At 44.6% G+C, this 24,256-nt stretch overlaps 1 protein-coding gene across 2 annotated transcripts in view; it reads left to right on the top strand.

The window, feature by feature from the left end:
- The window catches only part of CHRDL1 (chordin like 1), a 55,224-nt gene that overhangs the window by 16,677 nt on the left and 14,291 nt on the right, over positions 1-24,256 (top strand). For both annotated transcript variants that reach the window (XM_032766975.2, XM_032766974.2), the window contains 2 exons: positions 20,139-20,284; positions 22,348-22,441. In XM_032766975.2, coding sequence (XP_032622866.1) covers positions 20,139-20,284; positions 22,348-22,441 — 240 coding nt within the window. The remainder of the gene's footprint in view (positions 1-20,138; positions 20,285-22,347; positions 22,442-24,256) is intronic.

Genomic DNA, 24,256 nt, shown 5'->3' on the forward strand with positions numbered 1-24,256 from the left:
GCCCAGGGGGGTGTGGTATGTAAGTGTCCCAGGTCACTGGGTGGGGGCTCGAGCCGGTTATGCCTTGTGTTATTGAAACGGAACCCCTGGATACTGAACCTGGCCCTTGTTGCTGCCAACTCAGAGGGGCAGAAGGGTTACACTACGATAAGTCGACCTAAGCTACGTCAACTCCAGCTGTGTTATTCACATTGCTGGAGTTGCATAACTTAGGTTGATTTAACCCTGTAGTGTAGACCTGCCCTCAGTGTGGTCATATTCAGTAGAAAATAATATTGATATAGTGCCTTCTCACTGGTGTCTCACAATACGATCAGCAGAAGGCACCACAGATACAAAGTAGAATTCAGCCACAAGCTATATTAAAATTTAGTTTTTGAGATATTAAGTCTTTGTGAAGCAAAAGGAATAGAATGTCACCTGCAGTTTGGAAGATATTCCTAAAGCTGGAACAAAATGAAAACTCCCCAGCACCCACCTGCCATTAAGCCCAGTTCTCCCCTACATGGGGACTAGCCAGCAGAGGGGAATAGAAATGCCACACGCTGAAACTGGGGAATTTTCTTGTAGATTCTCCCATCAGGCCAAAGGGAAGACTTAAAATATGGAAGGCACAAGTGGCAAACAAATAGGGGACTCATTATTAAGGAGACCTTGCTAAGCGAAGGTCCCAGTCAGCATTTGACAACTTGCTTTCTGTGACAGGGCTAATCAGCCCTGATTACAGAATGAGGCACATCTAGGATGCATCAGGTAGTTCCCTGTCGAGGGCAGCAGGTGCTTGCAATGATGGGAAAGCTGTGGCAGAGTCTGCAGAGACTAAGGAAAGACTCTGGTAGAAAAAACCCTGAGATCAAGTGAATTACCCGAGGCAGGGACATAAACTGAGGCTGTCCGCAACAATTTACTCCTCTCTGCACCATGAGGGTATTCTCTGAGAGAGAGGGGAAAGCCAGGATGAGAAAATATCCCACAGACACCTGCCAGCCTTCTCTAACTCTGCAAAGAGGCTCTCCTGGGAGTTGAGACTAAGAGGGGAGCATGCTGTGCAAGCAGCACTGCTCTTTTTGTGATGACTGGGGTGTGGCCTTCCTTCTCGTTGCTCCTGAACCCCATTCCTGTTTGTTTCCTAGTTCCTGCTCCCTGAACTCAGTATTCCAGCTCCTTTGTGTGTATTGGGTGTGGGCAGTTACTCAGGGCCAGCTGCTATATACCTGCCATTTGGACTGTTATGTTTTCTTCAGACTGCTGATGACTTAACTGGTTCGTGGCTATTACATATTTTCATTGACCACCTGTGCATCTTGCTTCAATTTCCCTTGTGTTCTGGGATTGCTGTTCTGGAGTGCATCAAAGCATTACATTATGGCGACCAGTGGTTCTATTCTGCAACCCACGCTGCCTACTCATCCTAGGTCTGTTAACTGGTGACACTTTATTCGGAATTTTCTGAACTATGTACCAATCCTGCAACTCTTTCATGCTGCTAAGTTACTCTTGCTGGAGAACTGTTTAAGCCATGATGGCATTGATGTTTATGGTGGACTCCTGGAGCCCACATTCTCCTTTGATGCAGCTGTGCAGTGCTGCAGTGAGTGTTTCAGTATTGCAGATTCAGTTCTGCTAGAGGAAAACATTTTTTAAAGCTCGCCAGCAGCCCAATGAAACCATATGTGAGTTTGCATGTTGTCTGTGGCACATGGCCCACCTACTCCTGCTCCACAGCAAAAGTTGCTGGCTCCTCGCTGTACCCACTGTGGTAGTATGGGTCACTTGGCCAATTGCCTGCCTGGCTAGAACTGCTATGTGCCAGAAATGCCGTGTGCTGGACGTGTGGGAAGGAAGGATATTGTAAGTTTGTGTGCCATGGTACACTGGTTCACAATGATGGGAGGCCTGCAGTGCATACTGTAAATGTGGAGCTGCATGAGACTACCTTTACTAGGGACCCTGATGTTTCTTTAGTATAACTAAGTACTAGAAATGTCCATACTGGGTATGGAAGGTGCTCTTCCCCTCATCTCCTTTCTGGATCCATACCAAGTTATATGCTCCACAGAGGTCAAGTTTCAGGAAGATCTTGACAGAGCAAAGCCTCTGAGAGTTAATTGACTTGGGGTAGGGATACCGGTTGCAAACAGTGACCTTATTTAGCATCCTGTAGTCCACTCAGAGTGGCAGGGATCAATCCTTTTTTACAAAGAATATCAATGTCCCAGCTGGAGAGGTGGATGGATATATGAACCCCTTTCAAAGGTTCTCTTGAAGGTAGCCCTGGACGGCCTATATCTTGGTCTCTGAGAGAGCAGATGTGGCCAAAGGGAAGCTCTGTTCCCAGTGGAAGATCAATGGGGCAGTGATAACTGTGATGGGGCAGCAAGGTATCCGCTTTCTTCTTGTCAAACATGTCAAGGAAGTCTTGGTATCTGACTGGTATCACAGAGGCTGTACAAAGAGATGTGGAAGATGTTGCAGTCACAGCCAAATTTATCTGATAGTGGAATCTGTTTGCTGGTTGGTGGTCAAGGGCAGGGGCAGAAGATGGTGTGGCTTGAACTTGCAGGACTGTAATCTGTGCCTGCAGATGCTATACAACACCCACTATCCCTGAGAGGGAGATGTTGGTCCTATTGGGATCCCTGCTCACAGAGCGGGACCCCTATTTCCCTGAATCATCCCTTCCTTTTAAATGGGCTGCTCAAGCTCTCAGGAGAACAGGTTGTAGGAGTCAGGTCTAGTGGTTGGAGCAGGAGTCAGGCCCAGTGACTGGAGTCTAAATGCCAGAGCCAAGTATCAAGATGGTCAGAACCAGGAACAAAGACTGAGCATAGAACTATAGCCAGAGCCAAGGGCTGAGACAGAGTCAGAGCCAGAAATCAGAGCAGAGGGTCAGAACCGGATTAGTTCGAGGCTTGTCTGATTTCCACAATTATTATGCCTGCATGTAAAAATTGGATATTTACATGCTCAGAAAGCAAGTGAAGTCTCTTACTGGGCAACTCAGTACAAAGACTGGGTGCACAGTTGCACAAACAAGTTAGGTGCAAAATGGTACAATTGACATTTGAAAAAGTCAGAGTCTCAAGAGCTCAGGAAAATGAGCGAGTTTGATATTCTAACAATATGGAGTATGAAAGACTCGTGTCAGAATGTCATAGAGCATCAGAAATTAGTTAGCAGCTATCCTGGTATTGCTCATTTACACATTACCAGCAACACATGAACCTCAGAATCCCTGGAGGTTTGGCTCAGGTGAGTAGCCAAAGTTCAGAATAAGCTTATCTGAACCTCTTGATGCCCCAAATCTGAAACAGAAACATAATGAGAACAGGCTTTCCTGGGTGGTTTCCAATACTTCCCACTACTCAGGGTTTAACTCAACGTTCAGTGTTGCTTTGCAGTTCACCTATAATACTAGATTTATTAGCACTGCTAGTTAATCTCACCACGTGAAATTGTCACACCCAGTTTCTTTTGGTCATTTAAAAAAAAAGTCTATTTGAAAATCAGCTACACAACATGCCTTGAAATAAACTCATATCTATATACACGGATTAGGTGGTTGCAATTTCTCAGCACTTTGGACTACCGTGATATCTGGTTGAGAATTTTTCAAAGGTATTTGGTGAAAGACAGATTCGACAGAGCTTCCAGGATGTTTCAAGTACAGCTCAAAATGCATCGAGTCCATGCAGTTTGCTACCATGGAAGGCTGGGGAAATGATTTATACAGCAGTTCAGCCTTAGAGCATGAACTAAAATTTAGCTACAGGGAAAGCCTTTTTTTTTTTTTTAATAGTTCCCCTCAGACTTCTGTTGGGCTATTTTTTATGCCACCATAAAAGAAAATACAGGAAATTGAACCTCACAAAAATATATTAAAATAACACAGAGTCTGACTTTAACCCAAGAAAGTTAAAAATAAATCCTTGAGCATTTAGACTGAAAGAGCATCCTTAGCTCAGTTTGGAAACTCATACTGCCTAGGTAAAGCATTGCTGGTCCCTTCAAGAGGTGTGTGATCTTACACACACTACGGGCCGGCTCTATTAAAGACCAAATGTTCCCCTCTTCCTTGAATTGCCTTGTTCTTTCTGAGTTTAGCCTAGTCATTGAAGTTACTTTAATATAAGGTGTTTTTGTGATTTAATATCTTTGACACCTGCATCTCAGAGCTGCTCATATGGATTCTGTTAGTACTTGTGTTCACAGCTGTTTGATAGAGGATAGCTTTTCAATTGAAATTTATTGTCACCCTCAACCACTCCTCAAAAGCAAGACAATTAAATTGCTTTTAAAAAACTCCAGACCCTGAACCACATTATTTATATTTTATTTACATTTCAGATTTATATAAAATTAAATTGTGATACATGAACAACAGGAAAAGGCTATCTGCATATGGACTAGATAGACTCCCAATGAATTTAGATAAGGCCCCCTATGAAAAAGGGATGTTGTTAATATGCACCACCGCCAGAAATGCTAATGAATAGAACAGAAGAATGATTCAGAAGATGAAATCACTAAGTTTAATGGAGTTTGCGTCCCTGTGGTGTACTGAGGACTGTGTTGGAATTGCAGCTATCATTTTAAGAGTGGGATGTTTCCTGGTCCTGCTTGCAGGCTATGGGCCTCTGTAGTGAAGTGTCTGGGAGCATCAGTCTGAAGACAGCCAGTCTATAGTAAGATGGGGTGAGTTGCGGCTCTTGGTTTTAGGGAGCAGCTATTTCCTTGTGTGTTTTCAGGTTCTTGTGTGCTATTTTTCTGAATTCTAAGAAATAAAGTAGTGTTACTGCAAACTTCCAGCCTGAGTAGTTGACATTTTTATGTAACTCTGTGTGTATGCTGTGAACCTAATAGTACCAACGGCTATAAGTAGGAGGAAAGAGATGAAATTAAGCAAAGGAAGTTTTAGAGAGAGAAAAATCAATTTGCTCTGTTACCCTATGCAAAAATCCCCCACAGGTCTCCTATCACAAATATTATTTGAACCTAAACTGTATAAATCATTAGGAGATTCGTTGTGCTAATGAAACACAGTTAGTCTTCCCCAACTCTGGTTCCTATGATCCCATAGATGGTGAAGCAGGATTTGGCTCTGATGCTAAACAACTATAAAACATGTGTGACAAGGTGGGCGAGGTGATATCTTTTATTGGACCAACAAAGTTGGTAAGAGAGACAAGCTTTCAAGCCACATAGAGCTCTTCTTTGGGTCTGGGAAAGGAACTCTGAGATAAATGCAAGGTGGAATAGATTATTTAGCATAAGTAGTTAGCACATATTCTAAGGAACCATCTGTTAACAGTTCTGCAGTCAGATAAAACAGGAGCATCACTTATCCTTTATGACATTGTGGTGTGAACACACTTGTTCTCCCACTAGCTGATGAGGTTAGCCTCAGTCTTGTCTAATAAAATAGTGCTCAGGAGAGAATCAGGCACTGAAAGATGATGGTGCTTTTTCCTATTCTTTGGGCTCAGTTCAGTCATCCAGACCCAATGCTGTATTAGTTGCAGGATTGGAAGGTGCACCGGGTGAGCGAGCAGTGGTGAGAAGCATCATGCCATTGTGAGAGAGGAGCACAGAAGACCCACTCTCTGAAGGGGGTTGTTCGGTGGCAGCCTTAACACATATGCAGAAAAGGCACAGTTTGCATTGTCCCTGGTACCAGCTCCTCTCCATGCAGTGTGATAAGGACATAGCCATGCATGTCAGGATGGTCAGAATGTGGCCCTATTTTTTCCCTCCCAGAAACACCTTTAAGCATGAGTAGAAGTGATGGTGATAGTGCTAGAGAATCAGCAAATGCAACTGAGCGAATGCAGAGTCCTGAGTGCTTAGAACAGGGTTTCTCAAACAGGAGTCGCCACTTGTGTAGGGAAAGCCCCTGGCGGGCCGGTGTATTTACCTGCCCTGTCCACAGGTCCGGCCGATCGCAGCTCCCAGTGGCCGCAGATCGCTGCTCTGGGCCAATGGGAGCTGCAGAAAGCGGTGCAGGCCAAGGGACTTACTGGCCACCAGTTCCAGCAGCTCCCATTGGCCCGGAGCAGTGATCCGCATCCACTGGGAACCGCAATCGGCATGACCTGCGGACGGGGCAGGTAAACACACCAGCCTGGCCTGCCAGAGGCTTTCCCTGCACAAGCAGTGACCCCTGTTTGAGAAACCCTTTCTACAATCTGTCATCATAATCATCCTGGTAAATCTCAAAGGGACATGGCCTCATTGCAGATTGGTCCTAAAGGAGGTCTGGCTTGATATTCAGTTTGTCTATCACTAGCTATCTTGAATGCACCACCAAAGCTTTTGGAGACCATGTGACTGCTAGTCGTGTAACACCATTCGTGGTATATATGCTTCGGAATTTGTTGGACTTCCATTCTAACAACATGTCCAGGCCTAAAAAGCCACCAAACCAAACCAGGGCCGATGAAAGCCATTGCTGGGTTCAGCTTTGACAAAGACAGCAAGAACCAAAAATGTCAATGCAATGTTCTTCAGCCTTCCTAAATGCCCATTTTCCACTGCCATACAATAGCATTAGTATAATGGTGTTTTGATAGAACCACAGCTTTGTGACAAGCTTGATGTCACAACGTCCCCAAAACACGGCAGCAGTTGTTGCTATACAAGTATTCACATCTTTTGCGCATCCTCCAGCACTCTCATGCCCAAATATTGACAGGTGCCACCTGCTTGATGTCCCATCTAGACAGATTAATATTGAGCTGGTTGTAATCTGGAATTGGAGCCTACTTGATGCTAATGGCCAGGGACTTTGTTTCATCTCAGATTAATAACCAGACCAATGTGTGCTGCTTCTTGCCCCACCAGACTGGCCATCAACTACAGCAATTCACCAAACTGTGCTAACAAGACAATGTCATTGGCATATTTGAGATCTCAGAGCAGAATGGTGTCCTCTCAATGCCTCTGACAGCTTATCAACTAATCAATGACAATATTGAACAACCGTGGGCCCACAATACAGCAGAGTCCTGTGGAGACAGCAAAACACAACATGTATCTGCCATTGACTTAAACACAGCTTTCCATTCCATTATAGAGCTCTTCTGTCAATGATACTATCTTCCAAGGGATGCCCAGTCACCTTATCAGATCCCACAAAATTGCTTTATGAACTGAATCACGAACCTGTTGGAAGGCTATAATAAGTGCCTCACACGGCTTCTTAAATTCAGCCGTCTACTCCAAAAGCTGCTTCAAAAGTAAAGGTCGGGTGGTCAACAGTGAAATGATCAGGTCTAAAGCTGCATTGAGTATCCTGGCCTTTTCCACGAAGGGCATCATGGATTCTAGATATTAACATGGAAGCAAAGACTTTCCAAGGGACTGACAACCGTGTAACACTATAGTTGCCACCAGGGGCAGCTCCAGGCCCCAGCACGCCAAGCGCGTGCCTGGGACAACAAGCCACTGGGGGCACTCTGCTGGTCGTCGCGAGGGCAGCAGGCAGGTTGCTTGCAGAGGGTCCGCTGGTCTCGCAGCTTCCGTGGACCTCCTGCAGGCCTCCACAGGCAAAATGCCTAGAGCCACCCATGGTTGCCACCTTCAGCTTTATTGCCTGTTTTGAACAGAGGCAGAATGACTCCTTTCTTCCAGTCATCAGGGATAATACTAGTTTGCCAGTTGCTCTGGAGGAAGCTATGCAGCCATGGTACAACATTACTCTCACCTGTCTCCAGAAACTCAGGGGTTTCTGGCACCTTCCCAGACTTGAGCTTCTGGACTGAGATCTGGATCCCATCTTGAGTGAAGTAAGGCAGCTCTACAAATGGAAGTGAGACTGCAGATGCTAGACGATTGAGCAAAGTCTTCTACAACCTATACTCAGGCTTAAGTGTAAAGTGTGGCGTCTGTGTGAGTGAGAACTGCAGCAGCTGGCCCTAAAAGTAATGCCTGTAAAAACTGAGGGTACAGGGTGTATAAACATAAGGGCATTTTCATCACTGATCTGGTGCTGGTGCCAGAGCAAGGAAAGAGAGAAGCAGCATCTGGAGCAGGCATGGGAGGCAGCCCTCAGGTCAGCCTAACAATGGCCGCTACAAGACTTCGCCACCGTGCAGAATCATCATGGCACAGCTCTGCCTTGGCTATTTCCCCCTTCCTGACCTACCCTCTCTGGTGAGCACCCACCACGGAAGACCTTATGCACCCTGGGCTGCTGCAGAAGTATGGTGCTGCTGGCAGAAATGGCTCTGTGCCTAGATGTGGCACCTTGGGTATGCCCAGGATGATGGAGAACTTATAACTGCTATACAGCCACTTTGCACCAGCCCTGCAAGTATAAAGAGCACAAAAGACAATGATGAATTGGGTCCCTCAGTACAAATTCTGCTCTCAGACACATTCTTACAACCCTACTGCTCTCATTGTTCCTCGTAGTCAGTGGGGCTGCTAGAGGAGAGATGAAAGCAGAATTTAACCCTCTCTGTTGTAGTAAAATGCCTTGATATATACACAAACTATTATTTATTTGATCTATTTCCCATATAAACGTGAGGTTTTTTTAAAGAACAAAAAGCATAATTTTTTTTTTTAAAACAAAATTTTAGGTTGAACAAACAGCTGTCAGGGCTAGGAGGGGCAACAATATAGTCTCAATATAGTCTCTAGTATAAATAAAGCCAGAACTGACCCACTCCTGGTTAGATTCTCATCTCAGGAAAGAAGGCAAGAGTCACTCCAGATTTACATCTATCTAACAGACCAAAATCAGGTCTGCCTTGTCTATCAACTCTTGTAGCAAGTCTGATAAATCTCTTGCTGCAAGATGCTATCCTCATCTCTTTAAATCTCCTGCAGCTGTGTTTTGGATTTGTATGGATCAAATTCTCAGCTCTTATTTATTCTTCCATTACAAATGTGTCACTGATACTGAATAGTCTGTTTCTGATCCATAGTTATCATATTTTATTGGCTCATGGACAGTATGGGGTAGAGTCTGAAATTGGAGAGTTTCTGATTGGATTCTAATTTTTAATATACTTCATTTGGAATAACACTAGTACTGAGATGAAGACTCTTCCTGGCATAGGGGCCTACCCCAGGTTTGATCAAGCTGCTTGCAGCACAGACTCTAAGCGTGCAGGGGGCAAAGGGCTATATGCCACCTATTTGGCACTCTGATTCTTTGGCAGAATGGTGACTAATTCAGGCCATGGTATAAGTTAGAGCATTCTCAGGCCTGCCTGACCCTATACATGGCTGTCCAGGTCACCCAGGGCTGTTCCATCAGCTGGAAGTAGCAAGAGTAAGAGCCAAACATCCTTTCCTCAGGGCGCATGCCCTATTTTGGGACTGCAGGGGAGGGATGGGCACAGGGTCACTAGGACAGCAACCTGCAGAAGGTATTTTAAACTGGTCAGGTCCATTGGCTTGATGGCCCCTTTCCCAGGTGCTGACCTCTCACAAGCTACTACCCACTATTGGATCAGATAAATTTTGCTCACACAGTCAAAGGGAGTTTTGCTTCACTTCAATGAGCTGGGATCTCATGCTCAGTGTATATGGCATGTGGGTGTACAACATGCCACCTAGATTAGTACTGACTGAAAGTCAAAGTTTGTAGAAAGAGAACACTGATATTTGTGAATTCATTTATTTCAGTGGACGTTGAATTTTCTCCCTTTTTTAAAAAAAAAGAATATTTGAAGCCAACAGAACATTTTGATATGGCAGTGCACTCTGTCGCCTATTTCTGAACTTGAGAGTGCTATAGGTAGATGCAGCCTTTGAATCAGTTTTCAAGGTAAATTTATTTCCATATTAAGATAGTTAAGCCTGGTCACACATCTTATCCTCTTGGCATTATCTAACACAAACGCAATTACCAACAGATAAATATTGGCTGGATCCGGATACCACTGAAGTCACAGGCAAAATCATGCATTGCACATTCACTTCACTAATGTAGGACTGGACCCTTAGAGGACGGCTGTCAACCCTGGAAACAAAGACACATTCTTTCCACTTTATCCTCCATTCTTCACCTCCCCTGCCCTGATACTATGGGGGCTGACAAAGGAGGATTCAGAATGAACTCATTTCATTAACAGGATTTACACAGATGATTTACCTGATATTTTCCATAAGCAATTAATTACTACAAAAATATCCAACACCATTAAATGCCATGCAAAGCTGTGAGAGCAATCCTTATTAGGAAACAGGGTTGGGCTATATGCAGTACTGTATAGCTGCTGCTAATTAATCTATTGAATTATTTGCCCCAGGAAGATCTTTATACAGTCTAGAGCCTGTGCCTTGTCCAATTCTCTGGTGCAACTGCAAGTGCATGAATACTCTCTCTTCTCCAAATGGAGCTATCCGATATACTGCTCAGCCATGCATCCCAGTTCCTTCAGTAGATCATTTCACACATTTGTATTTCTCCTTCGATCAACCAAAGAAGTTAGGCCTGTAACAGAGAAGCCATAACACACTCTCCTTCATGTGCCTATGAAATCCTGTTAGGATTCATGACCTAGGGTGAAGTCCTCCCCTGCTTTGAGCGCTTAAGTGGTTCATAAGTCTTGTGGTGACCATAGAGGGGAGAATATGACCTTATGTCTGTGGCTTTGATCATGCACGTGCTTATCTTTTAGCAGTAGTCCTACTGACTTCAATGGGACTAGTTAGATGCTTGAGATTATGCTTGGGAATGAGGAGTTGCAGTATCGGAGCCTGCATTGCTATGACTGCAATGAAAGACATACAATTGAATGTTGGAGACTGCATGTGAGAGTGTGTGTTCCTCTACACAAACAGCATCTGCCTAAAATTATAAGGAGGCTTTGTTTATACTGTATGTCTATATATAACTTCTGTCTGGTGCCATTTCTCTCTCTCCCTTTCTCCTCTTGTGTGATTGTCTTTCGGATAGTAAAACATGCCTTCTCAATTCTTTTCTATGTGCCTAATTAGAGGACTTCAGATTCCTTCCTGATATCCTATTCTCCTGAAGAATGTGAACGTAGAGTGATTATGCCTAATTTTAGTAAGTGCCAGTTTGTGTTTTGGAAGAACTTGGCATGAATGCCGATATCAGCATGTGTCATTCCATACCTCAGTTGAGATGTGTGAAAACTGGATTAGATTAATTAGCTGCATCTATACAGTACTGCATATAGCCCATATCTGTGAACCCTGTTTCCTAATAAGGATTGCTCTCACAGCTTTGCATGGTATTTAATGGTGTTGGATATCTTTGTAGTAATTAGTTGCGTATGGAAAATATCAGGTAAATCGTCTGTGTAAATCCTCTTAATGAAATGGGTTCGTTCCGAATTCTCCTTTGTCAGCCCCCAAAGTATCAGGGCAGGGGAGGTGAAACATGGAGGGTAAAGTGTTTTATAGCCTCAGCGGAAAGAAAGTGTCTTTGTTCCCAGGGTTTACAGCCGTCCTTTAAGGGTCCAGTCCTACATTAGGGAAGTGAATGTGCAATGCATGGTTTTGCCCGTGACTTCAGTGGTATCAGGATCCTGGGGCAAATAATTCAATTCCCAACTGATGTGCTATTAAGACCTAGATACCAAGATACCACTATGTCCATGCTGGTTTTGTGATGAGTAGAGAGGCCCATCCCACGTAGTCACTAAATGTGTTCCTGATGATCTCATTCAGTTTCTTGTCCTCTTTGCTTCAGCTTTAATAGACAGAAAAGAGTCTCATGCGGAGCAATACATAATTAACAGAAGTCTTAATTCTGAGCCGAGAACAGAGATTAGAGGAACCAAGCTGGAGTTGCAGTCTTGAGCTTGTCCAGAGAGAGGTCCATCATCCCATCACTTCACAACCTTCTCTTCTATCCCCACCCTGCCTTGCCCTTCCATACTTTGTGCATCAGTCAGAGACATCTACTCATTTTAATTAGCCTGGAAATAGCATTGACTGTGGATTGGTTTTCAGATGAAAGCCAAGCCCATGGTGTTGGAAAATGTGGTCCAGATCAGGATTAGATGCAGTGTCAGCATCCTGTTTGAATGCTGGGTCCCTCTCTCTCCTCCCTACTTTCCTCCAGATGCAAAGGCAGCTACTATTGCTTCTCAGGCCTTGTGTAAACTGGCAAGTTTCTACACAGTAAGGCAAGTATCTGTGCTGTAACTCCCAAGGTGTACACACTGCCAAGCCACTTAGTGCACAGAAACTGCACAGTTGCAGGACTGTAAAAAAACCACCCCGATGTGAGGCATACAGCTTTTTGCGCTGGAGCTACAGCACCTCCAGGAGGTGTCCCACAATGCTGTTCTTGCCTCTCTGGTCATCAGTTTGAACTCTACTGCTTTGCCCTCAGATGACCAACCATGAGCCCCACCCCTTAAATTCCTTGGGAATTTTGAACGTCCCCTTCTTGTTTGCTTGGTGATGCATTCAGTGGTCTTAGTGCATCTTTCCAGGTGACCATATCTGCTCCACACACCAGGCGATCTCTCGCTTGGAGCAATGCCAAGCTGCTGGACCTCATCAGCATTTGGGGAGAGGAGGCTGTCCAGCCCCAGCTGCACCCCAACTGTAGGAACTATGATACCTACAGACAGATTTCACGATGCATGAAAGGGGCCATGACCAGGTCACACTTCAGTGCAGGGTCAAAGTGAAGGAGCTGCAGAATGCCTACCACAAGGTGCAAGAGGCAAACCGTCGCTCCAGTGCTGCGCCCACAAGCTGCCAGTTCTACAAAGAGCTGGATGCAATACTTGGTGGCTCCCGTGTCAGTCATGAGTGGACCGAGCCAGGAGGAGGAAATCTTGGATGAGGATGTGGAGTGGGAGGGGGACCCAGAGGCAGAGGATGGCTTGGAGGTCACAGATGCATGCAGCCAGGAGCTCTTCTCTACCCCGGAGACAGTCACAGTGATCAGAGCTTGGCAAAGTGCAAACAGGAGAGGAGGCCCCTGGTAAGTTACTTTGATTTGGGGAAACATTGAAGCGAGTTGTTGGGGGCAGGAGGGTTGCAGAAAGCAGCTTTGTGTCTGTATGGAGTGTGTACCACCACATGCCTAGTCTGAGTAGCGGAACATAATATTGATTGATTCCCTCACTTCACAGGAATCTGCTTCAGAGATCTCCATGAAATGCTCATGGAGATACTGGGAAATCCACTGCTGTAGGTTCTTTGGCAGAACAGCTCTGTTTCTTGTCCCTTTAAAGGTAACTTTCCCACACCACTCTGCCATCACTGGTGGAGTGGAGGGAGGGGACCATTGCTGCACACAGGCAAGCTGCAGAAGGGCAAGGGCAGAAGTCTTGGAGAAGACCCTCCCTTGATACCCTGCTCACCCTCAGCAGCAAGATATCTTCCATAATGGACGCAGCCTGTGGAAAATTTGGGAACAGTAATGATTATAAGCCCCACCCCCACCCCCCCAGTGCTGGCTCCCTCCAAGAGCCATGTGCCCAGTGTACAGTACGGTCCTGGAACACTGTTTTCCTCTGCCCCTGTGGTTACTCACCATTTGGAGGTCTGATGGCTCATGTGTGCTTGCCTGGGGTCAGCCAGTTAGTGACAGGTATGAGAATAGAGGCTGTGTTTTAAATCACTGAATTAATGGTCTTTGTGTTGCAAACAATACTGCTTCTGTAAAATGTTGCATTTTGGCTTCACAGATATGACCTTGGGAGCGCAGCCTCCGTCCTTCTTATCATTGGCTGAATGGCTGCGCAGAATTAGAAAGCAGCCACGAAAAACTAAGGAGGACTTTCTGCATTATGTCATGATGCCCTCCGGGGCCAAAAAACAAGAATTGAAGGCGTGGCAGGACAGCGAGAAGAGGGACTGAAAGGAGAATGCAGCATGCCAGAATGAAGCCACGGAGCAGCTCTTAAACATTATAGAGCTACAAGCGGACAAGTCTCAGGCGCTACTAGCATTGCAAACCGAGCAGCTCCATGCCCGCCGTCCCCTGCAGCCTCTGTCACAATCCCCAGGCGTCACCAACACACTCTTATCAACCTCCTGGCTCCAGTCTGTATCTGCTGCATTCCACTCCTGCCCCATCACAGTCCAGCCCTGTGGAGTCCCAGTACCCATTGCACTCAACACCCATCCCTCTGCAGTTTAGCCCTGCTGAAGGACAGTACCCGCTGCACTGTACTCCAGAGGACAAAGTTGCACAGGGTATACCTGAACATACACAAATCTTTATACCACCCTGGGACCCCACCTTCTCCTGAGACCCTCCCTTCCCCCATCCCTCACAGTGCTGATGTGTTTTTTGTTTTGTTTTGTTTGTCTCTCTCCACCAGTTGTTGTTTTTTAATAAAATAATTGTTTTGGTTTGAAAGCAATCTTTATTCTATTAAATGAAAGCAAACAAACAGAGCCCTGCAAAACAATAGGCAATTTTCTTAAACCTTCATAGTGCATCATCTGCACCAATCACAATCATCTCCTGGCATTACAAGCACTGCACTCCCAATCACAGCAACAAATATTAGTAGCTTTCAGCTTCAAATTGCTGCCTCAAGGCATCCCTGATTCTTATGGCCCCACGCTGTGCCCCTCTAATAGCCCTGGTCTCTGGCTGCTCAAATTCAGCCTCCAGGCACTAAGCCTCAGCAGTCCAGCCATGAGTGCTTTCGCCCTTCCCTTCATAAATATTATGGCGTGTACAGCATGTGGCTATAAGCATAGGAATATTGTCATTAACCAGTTCCAGCTTCCCATATAGGCAGCACCAGCGGGCCTTTAAATGGCCAAAAGCACACTCAGTCATTCTGCACTTGCTCAGCCTGTTACTGAACCGCTCCTTGCTGCTATCAAGGTTCCCCCGTATGGCTCCATAAGCCATGGCATTAAGGGGTAGACTGGGTTTCCCAAGATCACAATGGACATTTCGACTTTCCCTATCGTGATCATGCACCTTTCTGGAGCAGGCTGTGTTAATGTCCATGAAATGCCCACAATGATCCACAGGCACCTGGAGAACCATAGAAAAATACCCCTTCCGATTAATGTATTCAGTGGCTATGTGGTCTGGTGTCAGAATTGGAATATGCGTGCCCCTCTGCAGTTAGGGAAGCGCATTTCTGCAAAGCCATCCACAATGTCACACATATTGCCCAGAGTCATGGTCTTTCGGAGCAGGATACAATTAATGACCCTACACACTTCCATCAACACGCATCCCACGGTCAACTTTCCTACTCCGAACTGGTTAGCGATCAATCGGTAGCAGCCTGGAATAGCCAGCTTCCACAGTGCAATCACAACACGTTTCTCCAATGACAGGGCCATTCTCATTCTTGTGTCCTTGTGCTGCAGGGCTGGGGTGAGCTCATCACACAGTTCCATGAGTGTGATTTTCTTCATCTGAAAGCTCCGCAGCCACTGCTTGTCATCCCAGATGTGCATGACGATGTGATCCCACCACTCAGTGCTTGTTTCCCACGCCTGAAAGCGGTGTTCCACTGTGGTAAGCACCTCCATGAATGCCACAAGCAATCTCGTGTCGTAGCTACTACACATGACGAGATCAATGTCAAACTCCTCTTGCTCTTGTAGTTTAAGGAGCAACGCGTTAGTGAGAGTGAGCAGCATATTGGTCCTGCAGACTACAGAGGCAGAATGCACAGTACACAAACCGTTGAAAGATGGCTCCAAATGCGGATGGAAGCACAGGGATTGCTGGGATGCAAAGCAATGCATCACGAGGCATTGGAACAGGACCCTGGATGTTCCATGACACTCTTTGCCTTCACACAACTCTTAGCGACAGAAGAGGAAGAGATGCTCTGTGGGATAGCTGCCCAGAGTGCACCACTCCAAATACTGCTGCTGCAAGTGTTAACACGCTATTGCACAGGCAGCTGACAGTGTGAACACACAATAGTAGTTTCCCTTCAGCGCTCTCTAAGTGGCGCTGTAACCTCCGGCGATGTAACTCTGCCAGTGGAAACAGTCAGTCTTCACTTCGGTCTCTAGACTCACTAGTGAGATAATGCAGTTGCAGGTTTGTCAGTTGCAGAATGATTTCCTCCACCTGCTGCTGTCCTGAGAAACTACAGGGACTCCACAATAGTTCTATAGATCCGCATGCAAGAGAATCTTCTTCCAGAAGAAAAAACTATCTTACAAAGAAAGTCTTCCCTTCCACCTCCCAACAAACATAATTACTTAACGTAATTACATAATAACATTGACCATAATTCAATGTTTTGAGGGGTGATGGTGATTTTATTTAGCAATGTTACTTACTGGATATAAGATATCTGCAGTAAAATTTATTCACTGCATCCAACACTCTTTCTTATTCTGAAAAAGTTACAGGGAGCTCATGCAAGCATTGGTTTTTGCAAACTGCAGACTATGGACAGGTGCCTAGAAAACAACTTCCCAAATGGACACAGCAATATGCTGCAGAGGCAGCATTAACACATGGCTTGTATCTTGATCGGGGACAGCTCCTGCAAATGCCAGTGACATTACAAGAGCATGGTGTGCTACATGCCAGGGCTGTTATGTGGCCAGGAAAGCTGCACAGGTCAGAAGCATGTGGACCATTCATTCCCCACAGAAAACTGTGTGTGCTACAAATGTGTGGATCCATCCCTCAGAAGCCTTTAGCTACATTTTTATGCTCACCATGAGGTCAATTGCAGAGGGCCCCTGGAGCTATCCCTGCACAACTTTTTGGAGAAGGCAGAGTCCCCAGTAGCCTTTTCTGCACTTCAGTCCTGCTGGCTGTGGTTTGTCTGGTATCGATGTACCACGAGACAACACCAAATTTTGCCTTGAGTGATTATTCTTATGAATTTCAAGGATTGCGTCTAATTAGAGAGAGCTACTCCAGAATACACATTAAAAAATTAATCCACACAGCAACAATCAAAGTGCCACATCTCCTGGATCAGCTTGGGTCATAGCTTTGTGTTATTTACAATGTAAGATGTGACTCTGTATGAAAGTTTCAAATATAAATATTTTTAAAGGTACAGTGGTCTGTACAGTAATAGGCTTCCCCCATTCTACATTTTCCCTTATGTTTGACACCCATTTCTCAGTGACATCTCTCCTATATCTCAGAGGGTCCCTTCTGCCAGAGACATATATAGTCCTCTAAAAGAGGCCACAAGCCATCAGCTACCTTTCAAACTTTAAGGTTTTAGTTGTTTCTTGCCTTCCTTACAGTATCTTAGCAAGCTAGTGATTGAGAACTCAGATCCTGTTTTCTATTTCTTTTTTTAGCAGGGTCCCCCTTTCTATGCTCTGGACATGTATAGAACCTGGTGATTTTCTACACTTGCAGTTCTTTTTCTTATGGTAGGAAATTGAGTTTTATTTCTTGGCTCTAGATATTGTAAATGCTCCTACACTGGCCGAAGATGGTACAAGTAGCTGGAAACAACAGCATCTCCAAGAACAGAAATGGAAGCCAGTGCTGATCAGCAGCCACCAAGACGGTACTTCTAGCAGCAGCAGGTTTTGGAAGAGACTCTTCTCTTTCAGAATTACAATCAAGAGACTGATTTACCTTTCATGTCTGAAGTATATTAATAATAGGTACCAGAATATGGACACATGAAAATTCTGCTCCTAGACTGTTGAATATCGCTGACCAAGACAGGTTTCCACATAACCATACATGTCATCCACCATAAAGAATATCAAGGACATAAAACTTGAGTACGTTGAAAGATCGGTGAAGAGAAAGATTGGAGCTCTGCATGAGATCTAGTATCCATGCTTCAGCCATGCATTTCCCTTTTGCTTTTACAGTATCACAGGGGGCCGTTTGTGGAGCTGAAATAACTGCAAGCTGTGGCCTTTCACAGAGTGGAAATGCAAATAGTAAAAACATCTCCTAAAAAAAGATACTCCGTGTACATGATGTACAAAGGGTCATTTAAGAGCACTAAATCCTCTAGTGCTTTGGCTTACATAGCTTCTCCTCCTCCAATTCCCTTTGTCATAGTTGTAGGTCCTGCACTAACATACCAGACCTTAAAATGTTGAGGTTTGTGCACACAGTACATTCCTATTTGACATTTACTAATTTCTCGCATGTTGAAAAGATTATTAATATGCAATGGTGCCAGCATACCAAAACAAACTCTTTTATGGAGGGTTCTAAATATCAATTTAAATCCATTGCCTATAGTCTAAAAACTCTTGCTCCCTTAGTTGAGTGCTCAGCTAAAAAACCTACATTCTTTGATGACATACTAATTTTGGAGAGGTTTTTATATGAAACGATCTGGCAGATATTAAAATGCTATAGCAAACCATGATGTTGCAGCTCAGGTTTCTCCTATGTGAAACCCCAAACCCACCAAGTGAAATGTCAGCTGCATTCCTTGAAATCTGAAGTGATTCTCTGGCTCCAGAGAACAATCACTGCACTGTTATTTCTAGGGAGCTACTACTTAAAAATGCCTGTGCCCATTTCTGGATGCTAGAGTGACAAATGTAAATGTATAGTGCCAGAGTCACAGCCCCACTCCTCTCAGGCAGCACAAAGCAAGCAGAAACTGCCCACGGCTCCCCAAATGAGGATTCCTCTGAGACTGGGGAGGCCCATCAGGAATACTTCGATCATAGTCTGACCATGCCACACTCCAGCTATTCGCAAGCTGGCCGACAACCTCTTTGGGAATTTTGTCAACAGGCATTAGTTAGAGCAGTCCCTAGGCTGTTTTCACTAGAGCTGGGGTTGGGGTTGGCACAGAAGCCAAGACAAAGAAAACCTAGCTAATAGTTCTGCTGAGCTGAGGCAGCAGGGCCCAGAACTGGATCATGGCTGCCAAGTTCAGGGCAGCTCTGTATGTGATTATGTATGCAAATTTAATGGGTTAATTTGAATATTTGAAAATAATTTGCAGGCAACCAAACATCAGCTTTAACAAAATTATGCACATTTAGTTCAGATGAAATGTGTCACTTTGACAGCCTTGGCCAATGCTAGGAAAAAAGGCAAGCACGGAAGCCACTGGAAACAGAGACTTCCAAGGCACAACTATGTTCGGGCATATTTGCTGGTAACAGAGTTCTACCATGACCTTATTGCACAGGGCAGACAACATGATTTTACCTAACAGCAGCATTAGAGCCGTGTTATTGCCTCATGCACAGGCAAAGGTAAGCTATACCACAGGTTGCTAACATGGTTCTTTATACTTCCTTGTTAATGTAAGATTGTAAGCTCTTTGGGGCAGGACCTGTCTCTTTGTTCTGTGTTTGTACAGAATCTAACACAGGGGGGTGCTGGTCCATGCCTGGGGCTCCTTGGCACTACCACAATGCAAATAATATTGGTTCTCCCAAAAGGAGAAACCAAGGCTGGGTGATTTTTTTGTTCACAATATGTTTTCACACAAAAAAAAAAAAAAAAAAAAGATTTGGATTGATTGAAACATTTCACAAATTGTTGTGGTTGAAAAAAGCTAAACAAAAATTCCTAAAAAATCAAAACATTTGAAACAATGTTTCAATTCAAAATGTCTTTGTTTTTAAATTTCTTTCAACGTTGTTAAAAACTATTAAAAATCCTCAAAACTGAAATAAAAAGTTTTATTTTAGGTAAAATGAAATAGACACCTCCGACCCCCTAACTTTTCCTCTAAGTTTCCTTGTGGGTCAACTTGAAGATGCTATTTTTTTTTAATTGCCAGTGAACCAAAAAATTAGATATTTAGCCCACCCTAGAGAAATCTTACATACAATATAACCTGTGCTAAGTCAGTTCCTAACTGTGGCCACCCATCCCACTAGCTGGCAAACACTACAGTGTCATTAGCAAAGCCGACACACACCTTCTTCAGTAGAAGTACTCTAGCAGTCTGAAATCACGCTATCAATGCTGCTATTGCATTTTGACTATAGATCTGTGAAGACTAACAAGGGCAGAGACAGCTTTTTTTTTTTAAATCAGGGGTTCTAAAGTCAAAAAAATAAAATAGCTGTTTAATATTGCTGTAATGAGTAGATTTGTACCATGACTAAATGTGCCCACTTTCAATAAAGTCATAAACAAGCTTCTGTTCCAAACTCAGTGTTTCTTTTATTTATTAATGCAATTTAGCCACCAAAAGCTCCCAGTTGTCTACACCCATGATTGAGCAACTTATGAAGTATTTTTTTAATGAAATGTTTTTTATTCTCATTTGTTCCAGAGGATTCACTTTTCTCCATAAGCAGTAAAATCACTGGGAAATCCTGTGAATACAATGGCACCACCTACCACCACGGGGAACTCTTTGTGGCAGAAGGGCTTTTTCAGAATAGACAACCCAACCAGTGTGCTCAGTGCAGCTGCTCAGTAAGTAAGAATTTCATTGAACCCTGCTGTATGTTTTGCTAGATTCTCTTTGCTAGGAGACCAGCATATTGAATCTTAACTAATGTACAGTAGTACCTGAGCAGTGGAGGCTGAAAGTCAGTAGTGAACAGTGACATATAAAAGCATAATCAGAGCCAATATGCAGCACCAGGTAAATACCATTCTGCCTCCTACTCCAAACACAGTAAACAAAATCTACCCCATTGTGAACACTCTGTACGTGACCCCACACTGCACACACTTAAAGTAGTTAGGTGGCTGGTAGAATATTGCTACTTGGAGTATATATAGTTTTATGTCAACCGGACTATGGAAAGTTCAACACTGGCTCTCTAAAAGAAGCCAGAATTATTCTAAATCCAATAAAGATTCCTACAAGTGGGAACTGGATGGCTCATGGGATTGACAATGGGCCACAGAACTTTAACCCACTAGGTCATCAATTCAATTTGCAGTAACCAATAGTTGTCACCTTCCAGTGACTGTTCAAAGCCACTCTGTGAACTGAAATAGGTTCAGTCTATGCACCCCTTCCTGGACAAATATTGGCCACATTTGGACCTTCATTTGATCAAGTCACCAGCAAATTTTGCATTAAGGAACCATCTCGGTAGCTGTCTGGCCCAACAGGTCAAGTACTGAATGGACCTGGAGATTACACTACTGGGTCACTGCTAAATGCAGTCCCTCCAGGTCAAGGCTGAAACTCACTGATGGGGTAGTGAGTTGGAAGCTTGCACTATGACAACGCCTGCGTTGTACCTCTTGTGGGTTGAGTCTTCTGGTATATGTTAGGCACATTTCCTGAGCACTATATTCTGTAGAATGGTTTGTTAATGTTTTATGTTTTTAGAAAAACAGTTAAGGAATACTTTTCAGTGCAATATCCTGTTTCTGTAGGTGGGCAAACTATAGCCTGTGGGCCACACCCGGTCTGCGGGCCCCTCCTGCCAGGCCCCTGAGCTCCTGCTCTGGGAGGCTCACCCCGGGCCCTCCCTCGCCCCCCCACCCCCCGCAGCCTCAGCAGGCCGTGCCGCTGGCACAATGCTCTGGGCGGTTGGGCAGCGCAGCTGCAGAGCCGCAGCCTGATCCGGTGCTCTGTGCTGTGTGGTGGCTGGCTCCAGGCAGCGTAGTAAGGGGGCAGGGAGCAGGGTTGGATAGAGGGAAGGGGAGTTCAGGGTGGTAGTCGGGGACGGGAGTGTGGATAGGGATCGGGGCGATCAGAGGGCAGGGAACAAGGGGGTTGAATCGGTGCAGGGAGCAGTCAGGAAGGAGTGGGGGTTTGATGGGGCAGCGGGGGCAGCCAGGGGCAGGGGTTTTGGGGGCACTCAGGGAGGAGGGGTGGTTGGATGGGGCTGGAGTCCGGTGGAGGACAGTCAGGAATAAGAGAAGGGGTTGGATGGGGTGGCAGGGGGCAGTCAGGGTGTGGGTTGCTGGGGTGGTCAGGGGAGGAGGAGGATGGGGTGGATGGGGCAGGAGTCCCTGGTGGGAGGATAGGGTGCGGAGGCTGGGCCACACCTGGCTGTTTCGGGAGGCACAGCCTCCCCTAACCAGCCCTCCATACAATTTCCAAAACCTGATGCGGCCCTCAGGCCAAAAAGTTTGCCCGCCCCCGTTCTAGATGTTAGAGTGGCACATATGTTAATGTACAGAGCCAGATTCAAATCTGTATAAGGGCTTGTCTTCACTACTGGGCTATGTCGACCTAAGTTACACTACTCCAGCTACGTGAATAATGTAGATGGAGTCGACATAGCTTAGGTCAATTTACTGCAGTGTCTACACCGCACTGCATCAACAGGAGGCGCTCTCCCATCGACTTACGTTACTATTCTCTGAAAGATGGAGTACTGGAGTTGACAGGAGAGAGCTCAGGTGTCGATTTATCAGGTCTTCACTAGCCCCGCTAAATCGACACCTGCTGCATCGATTGCGGCAGCATGGATCTCCCTGGTAGTGAGCATAAGCCTAAAATGTAAATGCATAATACCTATGAATCAATGCAGAAATCATTTCTTAATTGTCTTTGTTTTTAATGGCAGGAAGGGAACGTGTATTGTGGCCTGAAGACTTGCCCTAAATTAACATGCTCTTTCCCAGTTTTTGTTCCAGAGTCCTGCTGCCCAGTTTGCAGAGGTAAAATCTACTATGTAAGCAAAAGGATACTGTCTGCAAGCATGCACATTCACCCATTGCAGAGGGAGTTTGGAAATTAAACATTGTATTTCAGCAGATGTGTCATTTTTTGTTTTGTTTTCCTAAATTGAAACAAACAATTAATACAGCAGAAGCAACATTACAATAATGAATTGAAACAAGGATGCAAAGTATTAAAATATCTGCCACCTTTCCAGTAGATGAGCTTTGAAATATGAACATGTATGTATCCTGCAAGTGCCCAGACTTGCTCTCATCATAAAAAGAAACAGTTCTTAGGATACGATCAATTCCCCAAGTAAAATAAGTGCTAATCTACATTCATGTATCTCTGGTATTGTATTAGCAAGCCTGTGTGAGATCCTAAAGCAGCTCTCATGTAAACACAGGGAACTTAATTCTGGAGATCAAAACCCTAAATCTGGGCCTCTAAATTTCGCAGGTGAGACCTTCTTTATAATTGTATCTTACCTATATGTTTATATTGGGGCTTGTGTCACCCACCACCATTCCATATGGACCAGATTTTTAAAGGTACATAGCTACCTAAATATGCAAATCATCACTATATTTTATTAGGCAACTTGGATTTGAAGCTTTCTGCACTCAGACTGGCAAAGGTGATGGTCCCTGTCTCATGGCAGGCAATCTAGCAAATTACTATTTAACAGTCAATGTGCTGAGTGTGCAATAAAATAAACATTAGCTAATCATCTGCTCCTGGTGTCTGTTCCCTGATAGCTATTTTTAGCTTCCTGGGATGGTAGCACATAATTTTACTTTATATGGTGACTTGGATTTGGAACTGACCGGTTATAATCACAAAAAAATCAAACTGAGTTTCAAAGCACAAAGCATCGTGCCTTAGTTACGCAGTGCACTAGGATTATACTGGAAAAGTCAGCCACCTAAAACAGGAGAGGACAGTCACTAAAGAGAAAAAAAGCTAATCAGAAGTAGGAAATTGAGGGCAAGATGTGGGGGGCATTAGGCAAGACAGGTTATGCAGTAAAAGAGATTCAGAGCCTGCAATGGCCTTTGAGAAGACTCTCTACGTTTGCATAGTGGTTTTTAAAATGCTTTTTTATAATAGTTTCTTAAAAGTAACATTTCCTTCCTAACTACCCTTGTCCTTTTCAATCTAGCACATGCTGATTTATCCTTCCCCTGCGATTCTTATGAAGCACAAGCCTGAGCAATTTGTTTGCATGAAGATATGAGCATAGCCTCAGGGAGAGGGATCTGTTAGTTAATTTCTACTCCCTGGAAGGACAAAGAATATTAGTAACTTATGAACAGAACACTTAGAAGCCCTCTGCATTTTCAAATTAGTCCTTTTCCTACTGACTAGAGATGGCTCCAAGCCATAAAGTCCAGCTCCTGATTTGGGGGCACATGCTGCTACCATGGAGTTCTGTGGTGCAAATGTGGGGCCATTATAAAGCTTACATTACATAAACATGTCTAATAAAAGACAGATCTAAACACCAAAGTTTGTGGGTGTTCAATTCCAAATCTGTCTCCCCAGTAGATAACCCTCCCGCCCCATTCCTGTCAGTCATCCTTACAGGTCTTTAAACAATTAAATATCAGTCAAAGCGTTTTTTTGGTGCCACATCCTCCCCTCAAACGTAACAGATTCCATTCCATCATTGCTCCCTCTCAGTGCTAGTGATCAGTGCACATTGGCTTGTAGGAGTTTACATTTCTAAAGCTGTTTTTACAAAGACTTTAATGGAAGCTGAGATTTTTTGTTTACATTTCTGAATTCCCCCAGATCATGGGGTTGGGTTT

This window comes from Chelonoidis abingdonii, chromosome 8 (genome assembly GCF_003597395.2).
Source record: "Chelonoidis abingdonii isolate Lonesome George chromosome 8, CheloAbing_2.0, whole genome shotgun sequence".
NCBI lineage: Eukaryota > Metazoa > Chordata > Testudines > Testudinidae > Chelonoidis > Chelonoidis abingdonii.